Source organism: Trichoplusia ni, chromosome 24, assembly GCF_003590095.1.
Source record: "Trichoplusia ni isolate ovarian cell line Hi5 chromosome 24, tn1, whole genome shotgun sequence".
Classification (NCBI taxonomy): domain Eukaryota; kingdom Metazoa; phylum Arthropoda; class Insecta; order Lepidoptera; family Noctuidae; genus Trichoplusia; species Trichoplusia ni.
In genome coordinates, this window is record NC_039501.1 from 385,559 (window position 1) to 399,274 (window position 13,716).

The 13,716-nt window shown below is 35.1% G+C and overlaps 2 protein-coding genes across 2 annotated transcripts; both read left to right on the top strand.

Moving 5' to 3' along the window:
• Positions 1-1,760: 1,760 nt before the first annotated feature.
• Positions 1,761-2,433, top strand: LOC113505121. The gene has a single exon (XM_026887653.1). The coding sequence runs from the start codon at positions 1,865-1,867 to the stop codon at positions 2,384-2,386; it is 522 nt and encodes a 173-aa protein (XP_026743454.1). The 5' UTR covers positions 1,761-1,864; the 3' UTR covers positions 2,387-2,433.
• A 461-nt stretch (positions 2,434-2,894) lies between these two features.
• Positions 2,895-7,032, top strand: LOC113505124 (lactoylglutathione lyase). Its single transcript, XM_026887655.1, has 5 exons — positions 2,895-3,009; positions 3,144-3,216; positions 4,389-4,612; positions 5,219-5,329; positions 5,901-7,032. Exons 2-5 carry the CDS (start codon positions 3,148-3,150, stop codon positions 6,019-6,021), a joined length of 525 nt encoding a protein of 174 aa, XP_026743456.1. The 5' UTR covers positions 2,895-3,009; positions 3,144-3,147; the 3' UTR covers positions 6,022-7,032.
• The last annotated feature ends 6,684 nt before the right edge of the window (positions 7,033-13,716 follow it).

Below are 13,716 nucleotides of genomic sequence, written 5' to 3' on the forward strand. Positions count from 1 at the left end.
TAATAGAAGACAGTTGGAATAGGTACAACAGTAGAATACGAAACAATTAAAACTACTACTTAATACAGCTATCGCTAATTATAAACAATACGAAAATACATAAATACAGTTATCCACAAAATGGTTTCGTTAAGATACATTATGTTTGCAAATAATATAATTCTCAATCAGACTGAAAAACAATATACTTAAAGATGTTCATAAATGTCTATTTTTCGTTGATTTTTACATAAATGTCATACGAATAGCATAATGCTTATAGCAAGCTTAAAAAAAGTCCGGTCAAGCAAGTCAAAACCTCTCACGCTAACTGCATCAAAAACAAATAGGTTTTATTTCAAGAAGGTTTTATCAACGCTCTTTCGAAATGTGAACGTTAAGTTACTCTAAAGTTTAAACAAAAGAAGATCTTATGTTTCAACTTTCGACGCATAAAACTTGAGGGCGTTTTGAAACCAATTCACTTTTCAGTAATCCTGAATTTATACTTACATTTCTTTAGATACTAAAATAGACATTATTTCGGAACTTCCTACCGATAAGGTAACCAAACAATGGACTATGAAGATGACACTCAATATTTTCAACGTTCAAAAGACATCATTAAATTTCGATGTTACTTTAATTCAAAAGATTTTATTCCGAGTCCTTTTATTGGCTGATATTTGTAGCCAATTATTTCGAAAACACTACCATGAGCAAGTAGGGGGTGGTAGAGAGAGGAGGAGGGGTTTAATTGCCGTTGACGTCATCTCCATTTTCCCCCTTTTATTGAGGACAAGATATTGTCTACGGATACGCCTGACAATTGTTTTTTCTGTGAGTTATTGATTGATGAGCGACTAGGTTTTTTTCCGCGGTTTGGTCTGCACGAATGACGGACTAGGATCGGGATGATTGGCTTTAATTCGGGTGAAATAATGTGCCTTATTTAAAAATAGCTAGCTAAACTTTTAGCAAATTATAGACAGATGAATTTTGCGATAATTAACTTATTAATTTATTTTTAGTTTATTTACAATTTTATAGTCTATTGGCTTAGGTAATACATAACATAAAAAGTTTAATATTCTTGGCGTGTCTTTGTATAAAAATCAGTTTAGGATGAAACGCGATTAAAAACCAATGTAAAAAAACAACAAAGATTACCATATCAAATATAACACTGAAAATACTGAAATATACACCTATTAGAAGCGAATTTATTTAGTAGGTATGTATGTGTTCGTATAAAAGGACACACAGGCAAGTAAATAAATCAATGCAGTATTGTGTATATGTAGGTAATATATGTATACACCACATAAACCTACTAATTAAACCGCTTTAAAAAGCGCCAAAGTACAAGAAGCTTGTTCATGTTTTTTATGTTTGATTGCACCTTTTCACAACATTTACAACGTACCTTGGTGCAGTTCGTACCTACGTTTACATTTAAGTATGTACCTACTATTTATAATCATTCATTTTATTCAAGTTAACGACCCGGGATAAATTATTGCCATCTAGCGGTGGCACTTAGAAAGTAAGACGGTTGTATATTTCGTGATTAAACCAACCTACATTAAGTAAAACCCCAAAATCTCTTTCTATTTTTTATTGTTATCGACACAGAAGTTAACAATATGTGTTTTATTGAAGGCAGTACAAATTGTTTGTTATGTTCAATTTTTTTTTTAAATTACCGAACGAAGCGATAAAACTCATAATCGTGATGAATGTGAAATGTCAATCAAACTATCGAAAACAAAAAATGTAAACAACCTGTGAGGTTACGTTAAAGCATTTTAAAGTATCATAGTTTTTGTTATTTATTATGTAGTACTTTATGTGAATAAAACTTACTTACCAGTGCCTCAAGACTATGAATAATTTTCAAGAAAGCCCGGTAAAACTATACATTCAAGATATATTCCGCGCCAAAGTTACCGAAAACAAATACATCTACGAATTGTTTGGAATGACATTCAAGAATGTAATGATACACGGTGTAATTACAGCTGTATACAATACAAATAACAACACCACCAACGTTGAGCTCTCCGACGCTACGGGATCTGTACAAATTTATTATGATAGCACAAAAAGTAATATAAATACATCACCGGCTATTTTGAAAGATTTATATTATGGTTTTTCTGAAGCGACGAGAGCAGGCAATGATAACGTTAATATTATGTCTGCTTTGTTGGACCGTATTGGGAAAAAAGCTATAAATTTTGCTGAAGGAGATTATTTAAGTGTCACAGGAGATATTTTTCTAGATGATAGGAAAACAAGAATGGTGTCTGCATATGAATGTGTTTCTACTTCCGTGGGACGAGACATTATCTGGATGGAAGAACTTCGATATATTTATGAAAAGTTTTATTTGTGGAATAAGTAATTAAGTTTCAATTATGTAAACCAATAAAGTTACTGGCTACTGTTAAATCATTTTAATTTTATAAGTTACCCTCATTTAAGGGACTTTAAATTATTATTAATTATAAGCTGTTATAATAATAAGTATTATTATAACAGCTAGTATCGCAAAACACCAGCCTGCTGTGCGGGACACATTATAGTACACAGATAGGTTCACAAATCCAGGCGCCACTATGTTTTGTCTGTCTTACAAAATCAAGCGTAGGATCCACATTTACTTACACATACAGCTGACACAGCACTTATAAACACAGTAACTCTGATATTTATTTCTTAAACAAATAATATTCAGTCTCATTGTTACAGCACCATGGCACTTAAAAATCGCAAGCGTCGTTTTGTTTAAAATAAAGGTAAATTTACCAAAAAGAAACTTGAGGTTATGGATTTTGAGATATTATAATTTTATTATTAAATAAATTATAAAACCGCATTATTGCTATGACACTGGGAGCTTAAGATATTGAAGTTGGCAACAATTGTCAGTCTGTCACTGTCAGCCAACCTACGATCCACCGATCCCGATTTCTTGATCGCAAGATCATTACAATTTATTTTATATCAAGACTTAGATAGAAAAATGTAAGTATATACATAAGACTTAAAAAAGTGCTAATTTTTCAAAGACTTCTGACTTGAAAGTATGAATAAAAAATGTTAGTATTTTTAGGTTAGATTCCTAAGTTTATATAAAATGTATGTTTTCCTTTATATAGAACGATGTCGAACGAAGGTATCTCGCCGCAGGAGATCGAGGTACTTTGCCAGACCCCTGACCCCTCAACCAGGGTAAGTAAATCATTATAAATGTATTTTTATAGGGAGACTTGATAACATAAACTTTATCTGAAATTAGCTCTCAGATAAATTGAAGTGGCTTTGTTACTCTTACATAAATTGATCTTACGGCTCCCTTTTCCTTATCTAGGTTTCAAATTGGTACATTGTGCATCAGGCCATAACATCCCCCTAAATAAAAATATTGGAGACTATTGACTTACAGACCATCAATGTTCTATTTTAAATTAATATAGTGTGTATGTATGTCTTAAAACAATATAAAGTATTGTCTATGTATTAGATTATTATTTAATTTTGATGAAAGCTAGATCAATGCTTTATTTCTTGTCGCAGTGAATTTCTACATTTGGCCATTTAGCTCATAAGACTTGGTCTTTTAAAGGTTGTCTGTAGTTAAATGAACAATAATTGTAATAATATGTAACATCTCTCTTTGACAATATCTGTTCTTCATAATTTGAAATATGAAATAATGTAGAATGTTATTTCATTTATCATGTGAGCCTGGAGTAATCTAAAATGTTGTTACAAAGCAATTATCTAAACTTCTTATCACTCACTTAATTGTTGTTTTAATCAGTGACCTTTGATTTATCATAACTTGAACATTGGTTGTAATTGTTATTTAGTTGTTTTTCAATGATGTTATCTTTGCATTTTTGTTGCTATGCTAATTATTTTACAAACATTACTTAACAGGATATGTCATTGCTGCCCTGCCATGCTTAAGATAAAGTTTTAATTATTTGAAAATGAGATGAGCATCTGTGTATACACACGGTCATTTGTTCATGATAACTAAAAATGTATTTATTTTCAGTTTGAAATAGTCCTATTGTGCATACTCTTCGGAAACCTATGTGGTCTTTTGATTTTTGGGTACAAATTCATGCTTTGATTGATTGATTAATTTGAGCCTTCAAATTAAAAATAACAATGATCTATCATAACTCTCAAGGAAATGGTTACTTATTTTAGTGTTGTCAATGAAGCTATAGAATATTATTTCTTAAAAAGATATCTTTGTCAAATAACTGACTGTTTTTTGTGCAAACAGTAACATATTAGAGAAAATGCTATACTCATCTTACTATTCAAATACAAAAATATTCACCATTCACCACTTTCTTCTCTCAACCCAAATTATACCTTCATTCCAGGATTTCATGTTTCAACAAACAATGTACCGCATCAAAGACCCTAGAAAATCCATCCCATTCTACACCGGTGTCCTTGGTATGACTCTGTTGAAACAGCTCCACTTCCCCGAGATGAAGTTCTCATTGTTCTTCATGGGGTATGAAAATGCTGGTGAAATACCGTCTGATGAGGCTACGAGGACCGCTTGGGCGATGACAAGAAAGGCTACCTTGGAGTTGACTTAGTAAGTATTATTTTATGACTACCTCCCTGACTGCTGATCAATTTCTTCCGTGTGTCATGAAGTTTAACAAACATTAAAGCCAAATGCAAAAATACATCGCAGACTCAGAACTCTCTAGTCCTGAGCTGGAATCAAAAACGCGAAGTGTGCGACACGGCGCGCACAGTGAATATGGCATGGTGACCTATAAAACTCACCTGACCCAGTAGCCACATGGTCACTGATTAGATTACAATAGAAACCAGCACATCTTATTTAAGTAACACTGATTCAGATATAAAAATGACATGACGCTACACGCGTCAAGCACAAGTTATTTTTTTTAAACACCTTTTGTTTTCATTTGAGCTATAGTGGCAGAACCTTGGATTCTGTTAGACTTATGTTCCACTGAACCAATTATAATTATGATTAAGATTTCTTTCAATACATCCTAAATGTAGTGGGACATCTGCCAGGGTCCATTGGTCACTGCTCTATTCTATAAGATTTAGTACATAATTGTCAAAAGGTCATTAATATGTAGAACAAGTTCAAAAATTCCCGCTTATCATCGCATTGATATGTACTACATATCTTACAATTGTTTTAACTTGGCTTTTTCAGTAACTGGGGAACAGAGAGTGATGACTCGAGCTACCACAACGGTAACTCAGACCCTCGGGGTTTCGGACACATCGGTATATTGGTGCGAAATGTTGACGAGGCTTGTGCAAGGTAACTACCATATTATTTAATAATAATGAGGTTGTAAAATAGGGCTGTTTATATTGGGAACACGAGACGCCACACGTGGGTTTTCTAATTAGACTCGGTTCTCGATTTAGTCCTGTTTCAAATACTGGTAACACTTGTGTTATGAATGTTGTTAGCTGTCGGCCGAACTTCATTCTAACTTAAGTGACGGCTGGATTAGTGAAAGTGGCTAATTCCAGAGTACTCACTCAGTTCTTAATATTCGATTAAATTGAAATTCGATTCAGCCCGTACAGTAAAGTGCATTGTAGTGACTCGCTTCACAAAACTAGCAACGTAAATATTTTTTGGGAATTTACGTTCCCCTGACAAAAATATTCAAGTACAATCTAGATCATCCTATTTTATAATAAAGACAGTATTTTTAAATAAGAACTAGCTATTCATCATTACTAAATCACGTTGACTTGTATAGGTACTTGTGTGTGTTATTAGCTCTTGAAGCAAGATTTGCCGAAGTCGAGGCGAGACGTACCTAGGAATTTGCTGTTCTTCAATCTTTAGTAGACTAAAGTACATTACAATGTTTCAGATTTGAACAGCAAGGAGTGAAGTTCATCAAGCGGCCGAATGACGGTAAAATGAAAGGACTAGCTTTCATCCAAGATCCCGACGGTTATTGGATAGAGATCTTCACAAGTAGTGTTGTTTAACCTGCAAATACACTTTTGGTACAGTGTAGGATTACTTGACGGCGAAGTATGCGATGGGGATTTTTTGACCATAAAGTTGAAAGTGTATTGAGATATATTTGACAGTTGTTTGTTGTCTTAAAACTAGAACAATACTTAAAATTGTGTACTTAATGATGCCTGTACCGTGGAATAATAATGACAAAATCTCTTATTCACTCGCCGAAGCTCGCGTCAACCTAAGTCAATGATTAAAATTGGTTTAGAAAAGATCTATTAACATATTCAGTAATATGTATGTGTTTATATTAATTTATCGATTATCGTCAGTCTCCTAAACTAGAGAATGGCTGGACCGGTTGTGGTAATTACGGTTTCCAAATCTCAAGAACGTTCTGATAAATACGCGAGCGGAATCGCGGCCAATAATTTGTATAATGTATAAGTTGTTTACACTAATGCTACACTGTACCAATATAGAATCATGTACCATTTGTGTATAAGCACTGTTTAATCCAAACCCATGTATAGGCCAAGTTTGAAATATAACTAATGACAGTTTTTAATGGATTATAATTGTGAAAAAAGTGATGTGATTATTAAGAGGAGTTTTATGAATAACGGTGTTACATATCTTGCATAGCCAACCGATGTCTATTAACACAGTAGATGCCTTCTTTTTTATGGAAGAAATTTTAAATTAAATACAAATTATATATTGTATAGGATATTATTTACGTCACAGTCAGGACTTCTACTGCGATTGCTGTCTAAAAGCGCTATTCTCTGCGTCTATTATCGAGGTAATTGATCAAAGGTTTAAAATTTCCTTTTTTACTCAACGGTTTTTATATAATTTTGATGCGCATTGTATTGCATCATATTTGTGAATTTGCAAGATATGTAATAATACTGTTTATCTAAGAGAAGAAAAGTTTAATAAGGTTTGTCAATTGCATCTGCATAGCATATCTTATAATTGGTATACCTAATATAACAAAAAAAGCTGTAAATGCCGATTGGTAAAGTAAAGGTTGCCCAACGCTGGGCAACCATAAGCAATTGTGATTAATAATTATAAGGATAATTTTGTTTTTATTTGTTACTCTTATGTATTGGTTATATTTGTATTTTGTGCAATTATCAATTAAATATATTATAATGTTATTTACTTATATTTATGTCTTTATTTTATTAACCGTACTTTTACCGTGGATTCTTGAAGGAAGACATCTGCTATTGTGGAAGCAAGACGTAGAGGTCTACCGTCTTGCTCTAAGCCTGCATGAATACAAATACATTTCTTTAAAAAAGGGTAAAAAACTGTAAAAGGAAATTTGGCTTGCCTTAAAAATATTACCAGTAGGCTTGAAAATGGTTTGATTCCGTTCTTGATTATGATTCGGTTTAATTGGGAACCGATCCTGAAATAGTGCTATCGAACCAATAAAATAAACCAAGGTCCAATAGCGGTCGAGGTACGAGCGTAGTTACAAATTGAGCCGCTGCAGGTATTGGCGCTAGTGTTGGGTTCCAGAGGACTTGATCTCAATTGAAAAATAAGTCTATTCCGTTTAGATTAAGGGTACTGATCGTGTGACCATTTGCACTAAAGGACATGCTGCTACATTTATAAAACTGAAGATTGAAGCTCTGGTTTAGTGTGGATGAGGCCTTTGCCAAGCACTGGACTGCCAGAAGTTGATGATTCTGATGATTGTGGTCAGCTGTCACCACCTACTCGCCATTTATATCGCAAAATACATGTTTAGGATTCCGTAATCAAATGGTAGGAATGGAATTCGTCTACTAAAGTTGTTGCGTCATCACCAAGCTCATGAACTTTAATAGCTAGACAGTTGAAATTTTTCAGATGAGCTTTATTGCCCCTGTTACAATGGACGACAGTAGAGCCTTAGCGTTAGGGTTCCTGCTGCCTTTGATTATGGAACCCGAGGAACCACGTTTTGTTGACCAAGAACAGAACATAATACACCCTTCCGTTTCTCTCCCAGCCAGCTTCTGCTGTAAATCGAAAATGATCCCACGAGAACATAAAACGGATATCCTGTGTTAATCCAGATTGCAAAGTATAAACTATCTTTGTACCAAATTTCCTCCAAATCCGTCCAGTGGTTTTTGCGTGGAAGAGTAACAAACATCCATCCACAGCATTTCATTTACCATATAGCAAAGGTTTGAGTATTAATCACCAAGCTAGCTCACTGCGGGTTTTCCGACGCATACTTGCTTTTTAATCAGAGCAGCTTGTGCAAGCGATCCCGTGGTTCAGGCTCAGGCAGTTGAAGAGGCTCGGGGTGCTATTAGTCAGCAACCGACATCTCATGATGGACCTTCGAGGGTTGAAGGCAGTAGCGATTCAAACCGGAAAAAAGCAGTCTGCAGGCAACTTCAGAATGCATATCAGCTTTCAATGTATTCTCACGCTATTTTTAGTTTGCCAATGGTATCTTAGATTTCAAAAAGTCGCATTGGTACTTACCCCCGTTTGGATCGAACCTACACCTCGTGCATGAAACAACATAGTCGGAACCGCAAGGCCACCACGACATTCAATTTACCATTAAGTGAATTATAATAAATAATACATTTTATAAGGCTAAATTACGACTAATACTACTAATACTAATATTTATGATACGCCAATTTTATTGTATTGATTTTACGCTGAAATGTAATTTAACTCGCTTTTATGCTTGTTAAACGTGTTTTGGAATATAACTTATTTACCATATTTAGATTTAGGGTTTTTTCTTAATGCAGAGTTTTATGACGTAAGTTTTAAAATTATTATGAAATTGACTTGTGAGTTTTTTACCTGTTGCTAGTTTCTAAGTTTCCGATTTTAATTCACAAAATTTCGCAATCAATCTGCCATTACCTAGTACCGTATCTCTTATAATGAAGCTCATGTACTGAGTATCGCTGACTTAGACTTGTTGACATGTTTATTATTTGCCCGATAACTTCTGGCTCTCTTGGGTCATAGTATAAACCCAGTGAATCCCATGCAACACTATGAGGACCGACCAAGGCCGACCAAGAATAAGATAGCGAGATGAGTTGGATAATACAACAAATGGACAAAAGACAACGAATGGAAGGGAAGCCTTTGCTGTGCTTTGGAACAAGAATATCTAATGAATTTAAAAAGAGAAAAAAGTAGGGTCAAATTAATTAAGTAGTCGCGTATTCTGCAAGTCCGTCAAAACCCAAAAAAACGACCATCTTACACCTCGCAAAAGATTATAACGGCTGTCACGATTATTAAAAGTTCAGACCCCTATTTATCTTCTATGTAATACATTATTGAATTGTTCATGCTTTATTATCCATCAGCCCTTATTTCTGCTTAACTTGTTTATATATTTATAACTTGATTACGCGACTTTAATAACCTATTTATAACATTTAAAGATTGCCGTAAACAGAATTAGGACCATGCAGATCGATGTTCATTTTTTTAATGATTTGACAATTTGACGCATTTATATCGTTAGGGATATATTAAAGTGTCAAAGATCAATAAATGTGGCAGATGTTGCGATGAAAGCTTCTTAAAAGAAATCTATCTCTTCCATACCTCTTAGGGGAGATTATTTTCAGCAGTAGACCGACATAAGCATTGTTGATTGATTGATATTTCTTCCAAAACGTTCTTATACGCTTTACACTTTTTTTTGTCTTGCATAAACTATGGATAATATCAGGAAAGACAGCTCATAATAATTGCATAAGTTTGGATATTACCTACTACAGCTCAATAGGTCACACATACCCCCCTTTTTAAGGCACCACTATAGTAGTTGTGGAAGCATCTCCCTTGCACTACAAGCATAATATCACAACAATAAATGTCTCAGCCTATAAGTAATTTTCATTTATTTTTTATTCAGTTGGAGTCTCTATATCAAGAAAACAGTACAGTACTCGAAAAAAGCTTAGTGCTCACGAGCAGGGAAGTTCAAAGAAAAGTCATTGACAGAAAAAGAAGGAACGTCTAGTACCAAGACGAAAAGGACTGAAGAAATCTCCTATCTGAAGAAGCTGCACCATCTACACTTAGACATTCTTTATTTCTCGACACGCTCCAATTCATTTTCACGCTACATTTTTTTTTTTCAATAAATACCCCTGCTCTGTTAAGAGGCTGCAGTCTAGTAGTAGGTGTTACCCAATCCTTGTGATGACCTAGAAACTATTTCAATATGAATAACAGTTTCAGTTACTTGTGTCTCCACTTGCTGCTAATTATTTTGGTAAGTTTATCGGAATATTTGTATAGGTTTTTATTAGTTTCACCATCATTCCTTTAAGTGCAGTATATAATTTTAGTTTACCATATCCATCAGGTGTACTATTTGATCAGTCTACTGCATCTGGAAACAATAAACAAATGCCTTATTCCTGTGATTTACATCAAAATTGGAAATGAGTTTTCAAAAGTTTTCTACAAACAAACGAAATGAGTCTAGTGATCAATTTAACTAAAAAAAACAATCATTAACTATCCATTTAATTCCTAGGATGCCGACGCCCTAAAATTGATACCAGGTGAACGCAGCGTAGTGAAAAAAGATGGGGCAACACACACTATATCAAGATACTTCGTCGTGCCAAAAGGTTTCGATGCAGGCAAAGCTAATGGAAGTCAAATAATAACAGCTGCAGTCTCAAGTAACAGCAGATATGCTAAGAGTATGGAAGCCAATCAGAACTTTACATCAACAGCTAACCTGACATCTGTAAGCGTGACAGAAGAATCAGCTGACAAGAAACCGTTGAACAGCAAGAGAGTTTACTCCGACAGCTCATACACTTTGCAAGATGTTGACATACGAGGGAAGCCAATAAAAAATAATTTGGTAAGATTTCGTTTTAATTGTATCAAATCAGCAGTTATTTTTAATAGTGTCTGCATTCTTTTTTTAATAGTTTTTTCTTCAAACTGACGGGTCTTACTCAAAGCCGATAAAAAAAGAAAAATCATTTGTCACCAAAACATACTTCAGCATATTTACTTACGAAATATTTTACTTTCACAGGTATCGTTTAGCCACCAATTAGGACTAGGCAAAGAGTCTGGAAACCAGGTCCTAGGTAATATTGAAGTTGCACCTATTAATACTCCTTTATTTAATAACTATCTTAAAAACGACAGTATTGCTATCAAAACTAACGAAGAATTAGACATTGATGCAATTGAAAATTTAGTTAATAGAGATGAGGAAGAGAATAAATTCGTTTCAGCAGACTTACGCGTTCTTTTTGACCAAAGTTCAGAGCTGAATATGGAAAACTTTTGGAGACTGTTTCACATTTACGTAAATAAAGCAAAGAAAATTGAACAGTTGAGGAGAATAGAAAACCTATTTGTTTTAGTAAATATATTTACGAATTTGTATAAAGCGGCGATGTATGATATCCCCGTGGATGATAAGATAGATGATATTGTTCGGATTCTTCAAAACGTTACCAAAGACCCAGACACCTTTAACAATAGAGACGCATTTGGCGTAGACCCAATCGTACAGCAAGGTCAAGGAAATGAATATAAGTTATCCACAGAATCAAACCAAGAGGACGTTAAACCAGACTGTTTATGTAAAAGAAAATGTCAAACTAGAATGATGATAGATGGTTTGGATTCAACAAGTGTTTCTGTTTCAGAAACTGATGGCCGGATGGACAAATTCCTAGATACCAACTTACAAAGAAAAGAAAGTAACGCAGAAGATGTAAATGTGTGGGTAAAAATGCCACCATCTTTCACCGGTAAGACCGCTCAACCGATAAAAATTCAGAATCACCTTGTAGTTAATCCTTTAAGCCGAATACAAAATGGAAAACCTGTATTAGACCCACATGGCTATAAAGTTATGTCACTATCAAAAGGCCAGACTCAAATCGGACGAGGTAACGGAATTTACGACGATATTAATTTAAACCTAAATATTATAGATACAGCAGAAATGAATAAGCATCCATTTGTTGTACAAGATGAAAATAGATTCGGCTTGCCAATAGTTTCTGGAGAAGAGATGATAAATCAAACACCCGCCAGTGTAAATTTAGCAGAAGGGAAGCAATATACTGATAGCAATCTCCATAAAAATAACGATAATTCGATGCAAAACGCCATTCCCCAAATAACAATTGAAGGAAGAGATAATTTTAAAAGTAAAGACCCACATCCACCCATAAATCCAGAAGAAAGAGGAAGCTTTAATCAAGACGATATAGTTGAAGATAGACAGGGTAACGAGGTAAACAGATTCGGTATTGGAGACAGAAACAAAGACTTTGTAATTGAAGATAGACAAAATCTACCTTGGACTATTGAAGATAGACACAAACCTGACCAACCGTGGGTCATCGAAGATAGGCAGAAGGGTGATCTACCCTGGGTAATCGAAGACAGGCAAAAGGAAAATATGCCCTGGATAATTGAAGACAGACAAAAGGGCAATCTACCGTGGATTATTGAAGACAGACAAAAAAGCAACCTGCCGTGGGTCATTGAAGACAGGCAAAAGGGCAATCTACCGTGGGTTATCGAAGACAGGCAAAAGGGCAATCTGCCGTGGGTTATCGAAGACAGGCAAAAGGGTAATATTCCTTGGATTATAGAAGATAGGCAAAAGGGAGAGATGCCCTGGGTGATTGAAGATAGACAAAAAAATAACATCCCCTGGGTTATTAAAAATATGCAAAAAGGGAACCAACCCTGGGTCGATGGGCAAAATATGAACAATTTGCCATTTGCATTCAATGAACAGGTACGTGGTAGTAAAGGTCACGAAATTAGCAGTTTGGTTAAACCTCATGTTTACCACACATACATAATAAACCCAACAAAAATTTTATATAGGGAAGCTGACATACAAAACGATTTTTTGAATATGCTTGGTAAACGAAAACCAAGTGAGTCTAATTTAATGCTTCTCCAAAAACCTCCCGGTACCTATTACGAATCTGAGGTATCGTCAAGTGGCATGAAGCAGCCAAGCTTTTTAGTAAATCAGCCTAGCTTCAAGTCCCACGTAAAAGGACTTGTAGATGTACCAGGCTACGATTATAGTACTGAAGACGCGTATCACCACACTGGTTTGCCGAATAGTTACGGTTCAGGTAAGATGGCGTACGCCACAGGAGGTGATATTAACCCGTCTTACTACTCTAATCAACCTTCTTACGAATCAAGTTCGGTAGCATATGCAACAGGTGGTGATACTCCGACGTATTACTCCAAACAACCTGGTCACGGATCAAGTGCAGTTGCGTACGCGACAGGTGGTGATATGAATCCGTCTTATTACTCTAATCAACCTTCTCATGAAACAAGTTCGGTGGCATACGCAACAAGTGGTGATATTCCGACATATTACCCTAAACAACCTGGACACGGATCGAGTTCAGTGGCATACGCAACTAGTGGTGATATTCCGAAATATTACTCTAAACAACCTGCATATGAATCAAGTGCAGTAGCCTACGCAACGGGTGGTGATACTACTCCGTCTTATTACCCTAATCAGCCCGCTTACGAATCCAATGTTAATTATGGAGTCCAGAAAGATTATAGTCCATCTGCTCCAGGAGTTAGTGGCGAGTCCTCAATCTTGTACCATAATAGTCCCCCAACTATACAGGGAACTAAATTGCATATTAACAAACAAATAAACACTTCACCGA